Here is an 18,987-nt window from a genome sequence, read left to right as displayed (position 1 = left end):
AAGACATCTCAAGAGCTTGGAAAAAGTACCACCAATGCTTTTGCAAGATCCTTCATATTAGCTGGGAGGATAGACGCACAGATATCAGCATCTTGGCTGAAGGAAATTCCAACAGCACTGAGGTCATGATCATCTAAAACCAACTTCACTGGACAGGTCATGTTGTTTGCATGTTTGACTCCCATCTGCCAAAGAGAATCTTTTTCTCAGAGCTGAAAGAAGCTCAGCAAAGTATGGGAGGGCAAAAAAAGCACTTCAAAGACACCCTGAAGGCAAACATGAAGAGGTTTAACATCAACATTTGGGAGACTCTTGCTCAGGAACAACCAAAATGGAGAAAGACTCTTTGGGAAGGAGCCTCACCACTTTGCAACAGCTTGTCAACAGGCAGAAGAGGAAAAGAGGAACAGTTGAAAAGAACATCAGAACATCTAATGCAGCAACACTGTGCTCATTCCTCCTGGAAACATCTGTCCTCACTGTAACAAGACATGTGGATCTAAAATTGGGCTATGGAGCCATCTGGAGACTTGCTATTAAGATCCTTGGATCTTAATTTACTCATTCGTCAGTGATCACCCATCATTTCCTTAGTTTGCTAGTAAGATTGTCAGGAGAGAGATTGTCAAAAAAGTTCTGTTAAAATCAATGTACAGTAAAAGCCATGTTATCTGGCACCTTAGAAGCTGGCATGCTCTATTAAGTGGCATGTCGGTTGACAGAACAAAAGTGAAACTGAAGTGCCCACTGTGGTACTTCCGGTTTTGCCAAGCCCCCACGGCCCGGGGCAAAGCAGCCTGCGCTGCTGAGCCCCCATGGCCCAGGGCAAAGCAGCATCCGCTGGACCCCACTCCCTGTCCCTTGGCACACTGATGCCAGGGAGCAGCACTGGCGCACCAGATGTGGCAGGAGGGATAGCAGCCCAAACAGGTAAAGATGCCTGTTCGGGCCTCTCAGGTAACCGGCATATTTGGTTATCCAGCACCCTCATTACCCATGGGTGCTGGATAACAGAGCTTTTGCTGTATATCACAAGGCTGGCAATTTCCGTTATTTCTCTTCTATCTGTCAAGTTTGTAAAAGAATTGGGCTCTACAGCCATATTTTTGCCTACTGACAAGAATCTGCAAGCTTACTTATGACTTTATAACCTGACTGTCAATAATGGGATGTGACTCTTTAAAATTCAAAAATCAAGAAGTACATTTTCAAAAAGTTAAACTATGCTACTGCTATGTATCAACACATTGTACAGACAGAGGTTGGCATAGAACATATTTACTTAACAGATGAGCCAGTATAACATGAAAAACTGACTATGTAATTAACCTTCCCATTTTCTGTGGAAGGAAAGTAGTAGTTCTGGGTAAGAAAAAGGGAACAATAAAATACAATTATGGAAACCCACCAAAAAGGGACTTTAGAAAAAAAGGTTTGTAATAGTTGGAAAACTGTACCTGTGCTCAGCAGCTGGAACAGAATATCCTGGAACTGGATCTTTTGTTCCATAGTACTTTTTGATTAAAGCAATTCCTGCTACTGTGTCAGTTCCTTTGAAGTTGACCAAATGAGCCGACGCTCCTATTCCTGCAGTCTAAGAAATGGAGGCACAAATTATTATCCAACCAAATCAGAAAGCTTAATTATCAAGCACTTTATGCAATTACTTCTGTACAGCAGAACTTGTTCATAGTTTAGTTCTGATTTCTTCCAGATACTTCATATACTTTCAACAAACAGAAAAGCTCTCCAAGTACATATCCAAACAAACTGCAGTTCAAGCCCCAAGGAGGGATTTAACCAGAAAAAAATACTACTGCATGTTATGTCCCACACCTTATATAGTTTTACCTGACAACAAAGTGATCACAAAAACAGACTAGTCATGTGCTGAAATGCTCTAACAAGAAATTAGGCAATTTGTGTTACCTCTTGTGAAGAAACTCCTCTGTAGCCAAAGTCATGCAGTTTGTACTCCAGTCCTTCTAAGCTGCCAGAAGTCTCCAGCAAATATTTTGCCAAAATTTTTTTCTGCTCTCTGGAATTTGTGGCCACTGTGATTGGATACCATGACTGAACAAGAATAGTCTATAATAAAAATCAGATTAATCTATCAGAAACACAAAGCCATGTTTGAGTAGGTCACAAAAATCCCTAGGTGGTACCAAGTCTCATATAAAGGCATTTTGACAAAGGAATTCTAAAATGTACACAGCTGCAAAAGGGAACAAAAAGATTAGGTGTGGAACACATGAGCATGGGAGGGAAATCTCTCAGCACCACTCAATAACTCCATTTAGAATAAAACTTAAATATGAGGGTATTTCAGAAAATCATGGCAATTCTGAAATAAAGCTATTTTACATGCAATGAGCAGGAAACTGCAACGCAGCAGAGGAACACTGCTGAATGCAACAGCAGCTCTGTTGAATGCAACCCTCATTTATGATTACATAGAGAAGTGATGTGGTCCAGTAAGCAAACATTGCACTCTAGTTATTTTGAAATTGCCATTAGTTTTTGGAAACTTCCTCATAAATAAGACCCTATTTTGTTGCAAGACAGGTCACGTAATAACTGCCTACTGCAGATATCATCTTTTACAAGTTGAGGGAAATAAAAAAAAAAGCAGCTGAAGAAAATAAAGGAAGAAAAATGCACACGAGTCAAACCACAAGAGCCTTGCTGCAGATTTCCCCATGCTTCTTTTTTTAATAAAAGTTAAATCATTAAAAAAAAAAAGTGAGTTTTCCCCCCTCTATTGAGTCCTGGTGAGGTCACATCTGGAGTACTGCGTTTAGTTTTGGGGCCCCCACTACAGAACAGTGGTAGGCAAATTGGAGAGTCCAAGAGAAGGCAATCAAAACGGTTATGGGGTTGGGGCACATGACTTCCAAGGAGAGGCTGAGGGAACTGGGCTTACTTCGTCTGGAGAGGACAGAGGGGGTTTAATAAGAGCCTTCAACTACCCAAAGGTGATTCCAAAGAGGATGGAACTAGACTGTTCTCAATGGTAGAAAATGACAGAACAAGGAGCTACGGTATCAAGTTGCAGCAAGGGAAGTTAGGTATTAGGAAAAACAACTCACAAGGAGGGTAGTAAAACACTGGAACAGAAGACTCAGTGAGGTTGTGGAATTTGCATCCTTGGAGGTTAAGACCTGGCTAGATAAAGCCTTGGCTGGAATGATCTAGTTAGGGATGGTCCTACTTTGAGCAGAGGGTGACCTAGATGACCTCATGGGGCACATCCACACATGTGCAGGAACAAAAAAACCAGTCCTTGTGCTGCATATTTGCAGCACGGGGGCAAAATCTGACACCTAAATATCAAGGTATCTAAAAAAATATGCCATGAAACAGCAGGGCAAGGCATGGTTTGAGACCATGCCCAGAGGCAACCCAGGAGTCAGTCCTCTAGGTTTCTGGCCAGAGCATCTCTGTGGTGCTCCTACTGCCCCCAGTGCTGTCAAGGGTAAGTTAGGGACATAGGGTGGGATGTCACGGAGTATCGGGGGATGTCAGGAGTGGCCGAGGGGATGTCCCATATGTGGGTGGGTTTGTGGAGGGGCTTAAGCAGGGGCTGCCACATGGCTGCTCCCTCACCCAGTGGCTGCAGTGCCAGTGGCAACAGGCCACAGGAGGGCTGGCAGCAGCAGGCCCTAAGTGCCCGACTCCCGCTGCTGCTGCAGGGGATAAGCTGTGGGCCCTGCATGGGGGAGGTGGTGGTCTTGTGGAGTGGCTGGAACCTGGGGGTGGGGGCTGTCCATGTGCTCTATAGGATGGGTGTCAGGGGGGCTGCTCAGGAGAGGCGAGACCCCTGCCAGGTTGGCAAGAGGGACCCACCCCTCCTGAGCAGCCCCCCACACTTTCCCCTTGCAAACCCCTTACACCTACCCACATACTAACCGGCATCCCCCCTTACCTCTTCCCATACCCTCCTGCAAACTCCACATCCCCACCAACAGCACACACCCATCATGCAAGTAGAAAACCAAAAGCACACATCAACACAGATATTTAGAATTTATTTTACTATGACAGGAACACTGATAGTCTTCCAAATTGCTTTAACATAGGCAATGCTTTATTGATATATTTACAAACTGATCTTGCTCCACACACACATCTTTTATTCTAATTGTGGAAGAACATGGATTTTGGGGTATTTTAAAAAACGGATTTGGGGTGTTGCTGTAGCAGTTGAGCTGACAAAGGATTAGTATCCCCAGGTACCAACTGACCAGGCCCCAGAAGCTCCTATCTGTACACCCAATTAGAGTGGGCCTTAAGTCCCACCTGGCTAACTAGTAGCCCACACCCAACTGATGTAATTTGCCCCAAACCAAAGTGCAAGTCTGGGCACAAGTGCTGAGGCAAAAAGCCCTGGCTCAAATTTGCACCGCTTCTATTTGAGCTGCTGCAAAGCACACATACCTCCATGTGTGCCCCCGAGGTCCCTTCCAATCCTAATTTTCTATGATTCTAAATGTGCTGAAAGCAACACCCAATTGGTTGGTTTCACCAAATTTTCACCCCAAGTTTAATAAAACAAGTAAGAATCTGTTCTTCATTTTTAACATATTAACATTTACAGCCATGAAAGCTTATCTTTCAGAAACTAACCTCAATCCAGTTGGTGAGCCAGTAGCATTCTGGATCCGTGTTTTCTACTGTGAAGAGAACATGTCCTCTGGGAATGACAGAGCCCTCGGGAACAGCCTTTATTTCTATAGGAAGATGCCCATCATATTTCTGTAGAAGACACAGCAATATCATTAGGTGGTAGAAAGCCCTGGACCAATGTTACTAACTGACTTCAGCCAAGCTGATATCAGTTAAAAAACTTAAAATTTAATTTACATTTTAAAATTGTTAAAAACCGAAGAAAGAACAATTTTTCCTTCATGAACACAAATGCAAAGCCTGTAAATACAAATATACGAAATCCTCTAGTCCCACAAAAATGTGTAACTACTGCACCAACTAACAGTGTTATCCTCTGAACACTGTTACTTAAGGAGACCCCTCTGCTGTTTTTAAAGGCCATTTTTGGAACAAAGAGGAAGTGCTTTTTACAAGAGTTGTGCCTGACAGTTCTCTTTGATATTGTACTTTTATGTACACCAAGTGTAGGCCACTTGGCAAGTTTTTTTTGTTTTTTGTTTTTTTTAAGTCCCACCATTGTTTGGTGCAGACACTTGTTTTATTATGAAGTCTAATTTCTTTAAGAGGGAATCACTGAACATTCATTTTAAAAAGGATTTCATCTAGTCTATTCATTGAACATCAAGTCCAGTCTCAGTTTTATTCTTTCAATTTCAAAGGATTGTCAACATTAACTTTCATGCTTGAAAGACTTAACACCATGTGGAATATGATGTATGGGCCTGTTTGCAGTAGAATAAATCATGAGACAGCAACTGTAAAAAACAATAACCAGTATACGTTTCTGAAATAGTACCATAAGCTAAATTGATAAACAGCAGCTTGCATAAAGCCAAAGAAAAATATATCTTTAGAGTTTCCACAAAATATTCAGAATAAAATATTCATGACAAAAATGTGCTGCTTTACCAAAATGATGCAATTTTAAACCAGTAAAAATATACATCCTCCATGGCTAGCCCAATACATCTCAAGCTCTTTGACAACTCCAGCTGTACCAGCATCAGCTAATCTTTATACAATCCTGCCATTCTGAATTTGAAAAATGCTTTCAAGTAAGCGAAGATGCATCCAAGAAATCCAGACATTTCCAAGAGACTGCTACAGTTAGAGAAGTTTCCTCTCTCTCCTTTCCTTGCTGACACAGACTGGATTTACATACAACAATGATCCATTTAGCCAGGTCAAAAAAAAAGCCTGTGACTATTTGCCAATAAGTATAATTTGTAAAAGGCTAAAAATGGATTTGCAGATGAGCTAACTGAATTAAAAAGGGACAGTCTAATGGAGAGAAAAAACCAGAAAATGCCACTGGTTTTGGTAAGTGTGGGTAGGGGCTGAGGATTCTGTTTCAGACCTCTTTTTTCACTACGCACGATATCAGAAACACCAAGAACCAGCTCAAGGGCCTGTGCAACTACATGCTTTGCACTGCTCTAAAAAGTCACCCATAGCTCTGGTTCACTTCAAAAGAAAAGAAAAGTAGAACAAACCAAAGTGGCATATTTGAAGGATCAATGAAGGGTATTTATCCTGTTTCAGCAATAAAGACTGATCAAAATAAGATAAGTTTGCACAAGGAAACTTGGGAAAGTTGATTCAGAATTAAAAGGTTGAATTCATAAGTGGCCACTATGAAAAAATGTGCAACTACTGCACCAACTAATAGTGTTACCCTCTGAACACTTACTTAAGGAGACCCCTCTGCTGTTTTTAAAGGCCATTTTTGGAACAAAGAAGTGCTTTTTACAAGAGTTGTGCCTGACAGTTCTCTTTGATATTGTACTTTTATGTACACCAAGTGTAGGCCACTTGGCAAGTTTTTTTTGTTTTTTTTTTTAAGTCCCACCATTGTTTGGTGCAGACACTTGTTTTATTATGAAGTCTAATTTCTGCATTATACAGTACAGACAGATTTATTCAGGATTATAGCAGCTTTAATTTTAGCTAATGGTGAACAAAGACCTTTCTATCCCAAGTCTGTTCAGACCATGTTTAATGCAATTTAACCAACCTGTTTAAAAAAAATCACAGTTTTAGCTAATTGAATGAATACTCCCGAGTGTCCCTGTGGGACAAGCCCTTAAAGCAGAGGCAGGCAAAGTCCAGATTGGGCCTGCAGTGGGCTCCAATTAGACTGAATACTGAATCAACCTCAGGGACCTGAACAGAAGTTATTAAAACTACTTGCTTACATGTGCCTAACTCTTAGAGGAAAAAGGTGTTCCCCACTATCAGAAAAATAGTGCTTATACTGAGAAAAGAAAAGAACAGAGCTAAGTTCAGATTTGTGTTTTCACAAAAGCTTAATCCTTCTCCGCGTTTCAAAATGAAACGGATTAAGGATGACTGCAAAATTTACAAACTACTGATTTTCATATACCAGTTAGGATTTATTTTCCACACACTTATGCAGGAAGTTTTGCAACTTCTTACACTAGTAGAAAAAAAAAGCTAGGATTATTTACAGAAAGCAATAAAAATAGCACAACCAGCCAGAGTACTGTATTACATAAGGAATTTTGCCAACAAGTCCTACTCATTTTAGCTCAGTGACGGCAGCAATAAATCCCTATTACCTGGAAAGCCATATTTGGGTTTTGAAAGGATGAAAAACTAACTTTCCTTTACAGACCTACAGTTATTGGAGTACTCTGTGACAGCTGCTAGTCCTTGCAGGCTGAACTCAAAGCTAGATTTCTGTCTCTCTCACACACACAGTCATGGCTAAAATAGCTTCTGTTTAGAGGTCAAACTACAACAGGCATATCTGAAAGATGGCAAAAAATAACTAATGTACTAATTTACAAAACCTTCATAATGTTATCCTGAATTGAAATATACATGTACACTGAACTGTACCTCAAGAATATAGTTCCATCCTTTTTCATTAAAGACATCATCTTGAAAATGCTCCCTATACACCTCTTTGGCTTCCTGAATTTTCTCTTTGGTCACCACTTTACCTGAAATTTGAAAAAATAATTACTATTTCTGAAGTTATTTTTATTTAATTATTTCTCACTTTAAAAACTCGTACTTAAATTATTCTAAATGAAATAAACGTGATAAGCATTATACACATCCCCTCCCAGACATGGAAGTGTTATGGACAGCAAACCGGTCATCAAATGCACTAATGATGTCTAAAAGCATTTTTTGTTTGTTTCTGAATTGTAATGAAAGCAAGGAAAAGATGGCTTAGGAAATTTAAGGGCGTTTTTTACATTAGTTCAGTGGTTCAAATGCAGTGCAGGTTGGTAATAATCTGAGGTCAGTAATTCAGATGGCCAATTAGAACTTTTTAGGGGGTTGTGGGGAGAGGGAAAGAGTTGATGGTCTCAATAATTCCTAGAGGAGCATTACAAGCACATAGTTGGCACATGCATCAAGGCCAGACAGGATATTAAGCTAGGTTCCTCCAGGGGGCTCTGGCACCTTAGCTAGGCACTCTAAGAAAGCCTCCAATGCTGCTGGCCTCAGTTGCACTCTTCTTGGTGCTGATTAAGAAACTGACGTAGTGTTGACTTGGTACTTTTCATAAAACACTGAATCCACTTAAGTTCAATATTCTGCTGTAATTCTCTAGTGCTAACGAAGCTTATGTCCTACTAATATCAACTAGCCTTTGACAACCATCTCCAAAATGAGAGACAATAAATTAAGGATAATGGATTGAGTTAAAGGACCCTTAGGTTAGGACAGTTTTCCTACTGAGAGCCTGCACAGTACACAGCAGTTCAGGCCCTACACGTTGCTTTTGGCAAAAAACACAACAACAACAAAAAACGGGATTGCCACATGCTTTGACCTCCAAGATTTGACAAGAATTGGAATTGACAATTCTGCAGATTCTGAAGTGAACAAAAGGTGAACAGGCCACATGACCAAACTGCAGAAACAGTTGTGTGCGTGACAGGACCCACACAGCAAGGAAGAACCAGGTGGTATTGACTTGAAGTGTGAAAAACAAACAGTTGCACCTCTAAACATGAGCCTAACAGCAGCACTACATAAAGATGAAAGCCTTTAACTAACTAAATTAAGAAAAAAAAACCCTAAACTTGTGAACACGAGTGCTATATTCAACATTTTGAATTCTTTAGCACTAGTAAAAGATCCATAAAAGACCAAGTTAAAACGCAAGTTACAAACCATAAGCATGTAAATTAAGGGTGTGTGTGTGTTTTCAAGTTTTTCCAAAACTAATATGCAAAACACTAAATTTAACTGAATTTCAAAGAGAATTGAACTCCTACAATTTGATTTATTTCAAGTAATGCATCTTTTGTTTCAAAGGTGTGTTACATTTAAGATGACCCTTCATAAAAGAAAAAACAGCATTTTTAACTTATTTTTTTTATATCCCATTGATGCATAAAACAAAGCAAAGCAGAGGACACTGAATTTATAATACAAGACCATTAAAAGATCCTGAAGAGCTGAGTAAATACTAGACATGCACCAATACATTAGTCTAATATTAAAAAAATTGCTGTATTGGATGTCAGCCCAATGGGGCCAATAATTTTGCTGATAAATGCCCATGCTGCATGTAGCTGCAGTGCAGCATGGAGCAGAGTGGGCAGCATGGAGAGCTGCCTCCAGCTGTTAAATTGGAAGGTGGTGAGGGAAGGAAGGAGGGGGTGGGGCAGGCACTGCCTGGGGAGGCAGGGGATGGAGGTGTGGCTCTCGCTGCTGCTTGCACCTCAGGAGGGTGGGGAGGTGGGGGTGTGCCCCCCAGATCTGCGCATGGCAGGCAGGCTGGAGCCAGTGCTGTGCAGGGCTCTTCTCAGCGGGGGCTGGGCTTGGAATAGGCACCAGCAGTGCTGGGAGGGGGTTGCATCCACCCCAAATTTTGCCACAGCTCCACTCCCAGTGCCATTATTGCTGCTAGCTGCCTGGCACAGCCCTGACCCTTCCCAGTGCATGGGTGGAGAGGCAGGGCATGGAGCCTAGTGGCACAGGGTTGGGGGCAGAGCAACGACAAAATCTGGGGTGACTGCAGCCCCTCCTAGTGCCACTGGCACATGGTCCAAGCCCAGCCCACACCAAGAAAAGCCCTGCGCAGCGACAGCTCCAGTCTGCCTGCCCTGCGCAGATCCGAGGGGCACCCTCCACCCTCCTGGGGCACAAGTAGTGGCAGGAGCTGCCTTCTGCTCATGAGCTGTGCCTCAGTCCTGCCCCTCCTTCCCTCACCATGGGGGGGGGGGAGGGGGAATTGATCAACCCCCCCCAGCCCCTTCCACCACAACAGACTTACAAGCTGCACATAACTGGTCAGAAAAATCAGATCGGTATTAGCCGATATGCCTTTTTAAACTATTGGCCATCTGTATCCGCCCTCAAAATCTCTACTGGTACACCTCTAGTAAATACAATGCATCACTCACACACACTCCACACCTGAAAAATAATACTGCACCAAACCATAATTCAGACTGCTTGATTGGAGAAAAAAAAAAAAAAAAAAAAGGAAGAGATTTTGTACAGATAATGGTTTTACTTGAAAGTGAGATAGATAATCGCATACTCTCTCTCTCACCAACTTACCTTTTAAGTATTTATTTAGAATATACTGCAACCCGTAAAAGACAATTTCCTCATATTTCACTTTCCTTAATTTGGAATTCTCAGTCTTCCTTTCACGACATTCAAAGTAGGAATATACTTTGCTTGTATTAGGTGGATATTGCTTATAATGCGTAACCTGCGTTGAGAGAGAGAAACCTCAGTAAAAGCTGAAATACAACAACAACAACAACAACAACAACAACAACAACTCAGACAAGACAGAGATCAGAAGTAAGTTAGACATGTTATAGTTTACTGCAGGACTCCAAATGTCACACAAGGATAAAATGACTCCAAGTTTTTCAGGCTGCTCTGAAGAGCAGTATTCTCAGTTTTCCATACTCTACCCATCCTAGATAGAGAGAGGGTATGGGGGTGTTATCCACTGATTATTCACTCTTCCAATTTCTAACTGAGCAAGGAAGCTTGGATACTCTACCTCTTCCTTTCACCTATGCAAGTCTTTCCCCACTCAGCAAGTGGCTTCTTCAGGTACCGTAGCTTCAACCAAATAAGCAGAGTGAAGCGATCAGTTTTGGATGCCAGGAACGAAAACCAACAAGACGGGTCAGTTTTCACCATCACTTAGACAAGCTAAGCAGCAGAAAGAGTGGAGAGTCACAAAAGTTAGCCCTCCACACACCTACAAAAAGCACACTGATATGATGCCATCATCATAAACCTTGACAATGTTTTATAAACCCATTCAGATTTTGAAGGTGATGGCACCAAGCCAGAAAACAACCAACCACATCCCTTGACCCTAGGTAAGTAGAGGCACGCAGTTTTCAAGCTTCAGTTATGTCACCCCAGTTTTCAAGCCTCAGACCTTCCTACTTGTAGTGTTAAAAGGCATCATATAGATTCCCCCCCATCCTCCTCATTTAACAGAACATTTCCATTTTTCCTCATTACAGACCTCAAACAGATTTAGCTCAAACTTTCCATCCAATAAACATGCCTTTTTGGGCTTTAACCCACAAACATGGCATTCATCTTGAAATATGTAATTCACACACTGACGCAACCCATTATTACGCATTGAAAAGAATAAGCACAATAGCATGAATGTAATAGTATTATTTTTCAGAAGTTTGGGCTACTGTCTCTATTCTTCCATACAAGTATGGCCTGCTTGGCCATACAAAGTCCAGTTCTAAGATGGGATTTCTGATGTCAGAACTTTTAAAAATAATTCCAATAATCTGTATACTGTAAGAAAAATAAGAGGAAGATGTAAATTTCTGTGATGAGCCTGTAAATCAGTCACTAAGTAGTGTAATACCTTTTTCACTACTGTTACTGAACCAATTTATTAAACCATCTAATAAATGTTAGCTTCTGTGCATCTTTCCAGTTTGTCATGCCATCTTTTTAGGGAAATGTCCCCCATATTATTCTTAACCAGTATTTCTGACACTGTCAAAATAATGCATGTGAAATGTTCCCCTTACCTGTGTTACTAAAAAACTGTAGATTAAAAGCTTTTAAAAATCCAAAGTTTTCCTTTTCACCACTTATGCTGTTTATTTTTTGCATTTCCCTCAGCTTGGACAGTGAACTAGACTGGTCAGAATCACTTTCTGGTTCTCTTATGTTACATTTGGGTTTCCAGTGCTGCAAGGGAAGGTTTAATTTTAAAAAAATTCACAAAAAAAGGAAAAAATAATGAAAAAATGTGTCTTTATTTTTGGCCTTGATAGCTTAACATGGCTTGCCAGTGTATTTTTAGATATCTACATATTTACTTCAAAATGCACAAAGCACTGCAGAGCTGCTATAGCTAATGGAGCATGAACTGAATTCCGTTCTAACAACACAACACAATGGCTCCAGAGGCAAAGCGCTTATTATTAGCAGTGTCAGAACCAAAAACACAAGTTGACTTTCAGATACAACTCAATTTGCTCAGCTGACATTTATAGGGGAAAAAAGCCAAGTTTTAATTTGGGGCATGAGAAACTTTACCAGGAATCTAGATATGCACAACATGGAACTTACGCTGCCACTTTTGCAGAGTAATTATTCAAAATGTAGACAAGCTTGAAAGGATGAATAATTTGAAATGGTTCAAGTAGGAGCTGACCACTTACTGCTTATAGATATAAATAAATATGTATTAGACTAACAGAATTAGTCTTTAAGAAAACATGCACTGAGCCACTAACAGAGTTGGTTAAAGAATGGCATGCAAGATACTTAAATGAAACAATATCAGGCACGGAAGTCAATTAGATTCGCTACTCTTGTCTAGTTTAAACCCTTGAACATTTCGCAAGATTTAACATAAAGATGGTGGTGTACCATCATTGCCTCAAATATTTAAAGACATTAACATTTTATTCTTGGACATTTAACTGAACTTCAAAAATTTAAGTTTATTTCCCACACAGGCAACACCGAAAATCAGTTAGAGAGAAAAGGATTCTTATACTTTGATTATATAAAGATGTCCCGAGTAATCTTTACTTTACTTCTAACTTATGGAACCCATGCACTCCCTTCAACTTTCTACAAGACTCATAATCGTAGACTTCCCTGGCTTCTCTAGATTATAAACCAGTGATTTCCCAGTGTCCCTGGCACCCTTGGTGTCTTCAGGTCCTTTCAAAGGTGCCACAGAGTGCTCCACAATGTTAGTACTGTTGGCTAGGCACACATGATTCACAAGATAAACCCAGATATTTCAAACAGGAATTCATACTGTTAAATACATTCTGAGCTGTTGGGGCCTCAGTTCTTTGTAACCGAACAATTATTATTTTTCCATAGTCAAAACATGAGTAAAAAGTAAGCACTGGCCTTTTCTGAGTGATACCTTGAGTCTAAAAAGGTTAAGAATCGCTGTTATAAGCTCTCTGGCTACAGAATGCATCTTTGAGGTGTCTGGAGATGCCATACTTCCCACATCTCCTGCTAAACTCTCCTATGAAATATGAACTTCCATTTCTACAAGAGAACTTTTACAATCTTTTCTCCTATGCCTGAAGAAGGGTTCTTGTTCCTAAAAGTTTGCAATTAAAGCTTTTTTTTTTTTTTTGCAAAAATCTAGTTGGTCTAATACAAGACATCATCTCTACCATGAGTTCTGATTCCTTTTGCCCGTAGACCAATACAGCTACAACCTGGGATACCTCATACTTCCTACCTGTTGTTTATAATCACTCGGCCTGTATTAAAATGGAACAAGTTAAGCAGAAGGGAAAGTTGGTTTTCTGCAAGAGGAATTTTGGATTCAGTTCCTAGATCTGCCATAGAATCCCTGGAAAATAGTAGCAAATATCCCTTCCTTTTCCTTTCTCCTCCAGCTCACCTTTTTGGCACAGGCAACAGGCTTGCCTGCTGATTTGCATAACATCAGTCTTAGAGAGTTTCTGGACTTTGCTGTGATAGAAAAGAAACTACACCACCACAGTAGTCGAATGGTATGAGGAAAGAAGTGGGGTCAAATGAAGAAATTCTACTTTTTAAACATAGCCCTTGTGTAATGACAGAAGAGCCACTAAGACTGTTAATACTAGAGATCTCTTCTACAAGTGTCATCACCGCTACTATTTCAGCACCAAGGTTAAGACCACTTGGAGTCTTCTGATGGATCAACACTCCTGTGTCAAGTATTACAAGTAGCAGAGCCACAACACAGGACAAGCTAATTTATCTACTGGGGCAGATAAAAACCAAGGCACCAGGTCCACAGGAATGACAAGACTGAGCTGTTAAAAATGAATAAATAAAAATAATAAATAAATAGACAGTTCAGAGGGAAAAAGCCTGATCCTGATGCAACAAATGGGAATTGCAACAGACTTAAAAAAGGAGCAAGGATTTCACTCTCAATCTCTGGTTAAAGCCTGTTAAGACACTGAAGAACTAGTACAATAAACATTAAAAAGCCTCTATTTTACTAGAAGCAATCCCAAGAATTAGATCAAGTCATTTCTGAGCAACTTCACAATCATGTGAGTTTCACTGCAGCCATAAGTTAACTGGCTGCAATAAGTCGATTTATATTAAACATGATAACATTTGACAAGTTGTCACCATTTCTGTGAAAGCCTCACAGATGCCCTTTTAATCTACTGAGATCCAAGAAATGTCAAAGTGGTGGAGAAACCCAGAGCTGACAGTTTATTTGGAATTTTCATAAAAATGTTGTTGATACTCCTCATAAAGAGGAGACTGAGAAAAGTCAATAGCCCCAAGAGGAGAGGTAGAAGTGCTGTCATGAATTATAAATTGGTGAAGAGACCAGCAAGAACAAGAATTAATGGCCTCCGTTTAATACATCACAGAGGTATTAACACTGGGGTGCCTCACAGGCTTGTATGTGTAACAGTCTGAAAAAGTATGAGAGAAATTAGGCAGTAAATTTTATCACGGACATTATTTAGGAGAAGTAGGAATACAGAAGACTGGATCTTCAGAGGATTAACAGCAAGAGAAATGGGCAACAATTGCGAGTGCAATTCAGTCGCCAGGTACAAGCTAATACTCCCTGGAAGGAAGAAGGAATACCTACTGCAATGATTCTCGACCAGGGTGTCATGAGACCCTTTCAAGGGTGTTGTGACAATCCAGCCTGTTCCAGATCACTCGTCCTCCCATAGACAAGCAGTGCCCACAGCTACTCCCCAGCAGCCTCTATGCTCCCAGCAGCATGCAATAATGCAGGCAGGCAGATGTGGCACTGCATTTCTCAGCTTCACTTGTCCTCCCCACCCCCAGACCTGGCAGGAAGAGCAACAGATGCTTGTGGTTCTGGTTGCAAGTGTGCAAGTAGCCAGAGGAGCATCCATAGCAGTGTTGGTTACTCTTGCCCCCCTCAGGTAAAGACAAGGGGCTGTGAGGGGGCAGAGTGGAAAGTGCAGAGCACAGTGGGATGAGGTCTTGCCCCTGCCATGCTCACCTGGCACCAGACAGATTCTTGCTCAGTGGTTCTCAGCAGTGATGCGTGTAACAAGGTTGAGAACCACCAATCTAGCAGTAAGTTAACTGCAAAAACTCATGAAAAACTACAGCGTCACTATGGATACAAAAAACCCCTGCCCAATACAACAGCGGTCAAGAACAAGCAAATAATATTATGATCGTTAAAGAATAACATAAGTACTGTTTTATTAAGCGACAGTCTAATATTCAATGGCAACCCTTCACCCAGGGCACAGCAGCAAGACAGCTGACCTGACTTCCTACAGATTCAGAGGCACAAGTGTGAATCTCACTTGGGATGGAGCAAAAAAGAGACAGATGGACAGACGGAGTGCTTTTGTTAAATTAAGTAAAATTAATCTTCTGGAACTCTGCCAACACAGGTCATTGTGGTAATTCATATATTCTATAAGCACCTCCCGTCACTGTACTGAAAGATTTGGGGGTGGGAGGGAACCTGTTTGCTTACTCTGTTCTTTTGGAAACAGTTAGCTGCCTGGTTTCCTATAGGGGTATGGATCCCTTAAGACAAGAAAATAAATATTTAAACCAATAATTTAGGAATTGGTTTCAGTGTTCCTTTAGTCTTTATGACATTAGGTTTGGAACAGTTTACAGCACAAACATGGCTTAAAATACTACTGTAGAAAACAGGGAGGGTGTAAAAGGGACTAGATACTTTGTAAGACTTGCTACTCAAAGAAAGGCTAGTTTGGGGAAAATCCAAGTTTCCTGTTGCAGAATAATGAAAAGGGGGGAAAAAACCCTCTGAGCAGCTGGGCAAGAATAGTCTGTGGGTATAATTACTAAGCAAGCACAAAGAAACAAAAACTAAATGACATACCTTTTTCCTTGCTCTTTACACTCATGTTTCCTTTATGAAGTACTAAAGAATGTTCAACCAATCAGGCATTCACCTTGAGTGTTAAGTGCCTATAAAACGTTTTGAATAGCAAATGCCACCACACTATTGGTACAGAGTTAGTAGGTAGATAGAAACCAAGAAGTGAGACAACAATGAGTTTTTAATATACAAAATTAAAGGATTAAAATAGCTAACAAGCTTGATTACGAGGATCCAAAAAATATCTATTTGAAGAAAAAAAACCTCATTAGCAGCCTAACTAGTGAAAGAACTCTGCCTCTGCAGTACTCGCAGGGCAACTTATCCCTGTATGATTTAATTTACAGAATATTCCATACAGAAGCAGGATAATACGCTGGTAAAAACTAAATTAGCAATTACCTGTGCAAAATGAAGTCTGGCTGCATAACAGCTCAAACTCCTTTGAGCTGAGCATGTTTTGTGCACTGTTTTCTGAAACTATGGTCAAGTACATTTTAAGCAGAATTCTGCTGATTTTGGTGAAAACTAGAAAACCAGAATGGAGAAATGGGAAAGCATAGGAACCCTTTCATTTGTCTATCAGCCTGAACAGGTTTCACTAGCTTTATAATGGTGTTTGGAGCAAAGAATCAGCAGGTGCCAACCACAATTACCATAACAAGACCCTTCCATCTGTAGTCAGCTGATCTCTGGCAGCGTTTTGACTTATCTCTTACATCAAAAGAAGTGAAATAAGAATGGGAAGGAGGCCAGAACACCTGGCACCAGAATTTGGGAGTAACAATCTAGACGGCATCCAAAAAAACTCTCAAAGGGAGGAAGGGGTGAATGAAGGGCACACAGAACCTCCTACCTGGGGAAAAGAAAGGCCAATATTATGGGGAACTGGAATATCCAAACAGTCCCTGGCAGGTGGCAGAGAAAGGCTGAACTAGGAAAATGAGAAACTGGAGTTCCCATGACCTGGAAGCTATGATAGGCAGAGACTTTAGCATAGTGGAGAAAGCACAAGTGGGATGGGAAGGATGATGTGTAGACAAAGCCACCGGTACAAAGCACACTGAATGGGGGGGAAGAGGGGTGTTGCATGAAGCCCTGAAAATACAGGGATATGGAAAAATGACAGAGATCACTGACAAAACAGAGGACTTAAAAGTTGTTCCTGAAACAGTTTGCAATGCATGAAACTTACAGAAGTAGGCAGGCCAGCAACCCTTTTATTCAGTGGTCTCCTATTCCCAGCTCACAGGTGATGTTGCCCATGAGACTCTTGGACATGGCTTTTAGCCACAGGAAATTGAAGACATAAAACTAAGGCTGATCAGGAAGGAGGATGTTGCTTAGAGTGCATTACTCATTCAGTAGTGCTGCCATAGGCCAGAAATGTTCAGAACCAGTGTTCTCATACCTCCCCCCGCCAATATATTGAATTGCAAAAACATGTCCCCAAACAGCGCGCACATACACCCCTCGACATTCAGCCTTCCAAAAACATTTTTTTCCAGTCAGGGCCAACTGTGAGACAGAGTAAGTCCTCCTGGAAACAAAGTATCCAGGAACCATAGCATCAGGAACTTCCTGGTGTGGTGAACTATCCATCCCCTGCAATTCCAAACTGCCTGGGCCCTAAGTTCCCAGGAAGACTTATTTGAGGTCATACCAGATTAGGCCCCAAACTCTTGCAAGGGCAGTAACAAGACTATTAGTTCTTTAGTGTCAGTAGTTTTTTTATGTAGGTTCTTCTACAGCAGGGGTGTCTAACCTTTTTTAATGTGGGGCCAGATCATGAACTTTTTATCACCCAGTGGGCTGGCGAGCCATATTCAAAGATCTCACATGAAGTGGTATCACATCAGTCCCCCCCCCCCCCCAAACGAAAGTAGTGTTTACTTTCAATTCTTATCACAGCACCTCGGGCCTCAAAACAGCTTGGCAGGCCGCATGGCAGCCCACAGGCCATATGTTAGACAAGCTTGCTCTATAGAAAGCACCGATACTTTGGGCACAAGTTACAGAGCTCTGCCAACAGCTATGGCTATGACAAGGGTAATACAGGACTCTGCCCCTTCAATTTATTGAGCAGGCCAAAGCAATAGCTATCTTGGCAGCTGCGTGGCATGCACAGTACTTCCACACTTACTCCTTTTCCAACAAAAGCAGCTTCCATGCTTAGGACCCCCCCCAACGAAAAGGGACATGTGTCATATGAGAAAATATAGTATCTTACATCAGAAGGGGTCCCCCCTCCACACATTTCAGCTATTACATGGTGTGGTGTTTCACTACAGATAACTACACCACCACATCAACTCTCAGATGCCATCATTGCTTCAACAAGTCTTAAAAGAGCACTGACATGGAAGTCATGATACTTTGCAATTAAGTTTGCCAAAAATGAATAGACACTTCTTTGCTATAAGCATCTTTAAATGACTCTTCAGTGCAATAACACATTTAGGACACCCCTGAAAGCTTTGTTTCACAATAAAAGAACAACACGCTAAAACAAAGATGGTATTCACTTACCTGCAAGACACCTGCCCCACTATTACAGAATGCCCATTACTGCAGTATGTCTAAGAGGCTGTCCCACACCTTGAGAATGAGGTAGGCAGAGTCAGCAGAGCAGGACTATATACTAGGGGTAGTAATGAGAAAGCAAAGTATGTGCAAGTTTACCAGAAAGCAGGTCATACACAGCATGGAGAGTGAAAACAATGCAATAATGTGAAGCACAGGAATAATTTATTTCTCCCACTATTTTTCCTTTGTTATCAAAATATTTATATTAATGGATTGTGGCAGGACCATCCCTGGGGTGCCATGCCCTCCCCTAGTGCCCTTGCCTACCATGCCAACCTGGGTCTTGAGTGCAGCCTCTCTCTCACCTGCCACATCTTTGATCTTATTATTATTATTATTATTATTATTATTATTATTATTATTATTATTAATGGGAGGCTGCCTTC

General features: G+C 41.1%; 1 protein-coding gene across 1 annotated transcript in view; it reads right to left on the bottom strand.

Moving 5' to 3' along the window:
* The window catches only part of NAMPT (nicotinamide phosphoribosyltransferase), a 42,972-nt gene that overhangs the window by 20,494 nt on the left and 3,491 nt on the right, over positions 1 to 18,987 (bottom strand). The window contains exons 2-6 of the mRNA XM_019543559.1: positions 10,222 to 10,378; positions 7,531 to 7,634; positions 4,627 to 4,755; positions 1,930 to 2,088; positions 1,458 to 1,594 (exon numbers count right to left, since the gene is read on the bottom strand). Of these exons, the coding sequence (XP_019399104.1) occupies positions 1,458 to 1,594; positions 1,930 to 2,088; positions 4,627 to 4,755; positions 7,531 to 7,634; positions 10,222 to 10,378 (686 nt within the window). The remainder of the gene's footprint in view (positions 1 to 1,457; positions 1,595 to 1,929; positions 2,089 to 4,626; positions 4,756 to 7,530; positions 7,635 to 10,221; positions 10,379 to 18,987) is intronic.

This window comes from Crocodylus porosus, unplaced genomic scaffold, assembly GCF_001723895.1.
Source record: "Crocodylus porosus isolate Cpor-Errol unplaced genomic scaffold, CroPor_comp1, whole genome shotgun sequence".
NCBI lineage: Eukaryota > Metazoa > Chordata > Crocodylia > Crocodylidae > Crocodylus > Crocodylus porosus.
Note: the sequence above shows the minus strand (reverse complement) of the source record. Positions and strands in the feature narration are given on the sequence as shown.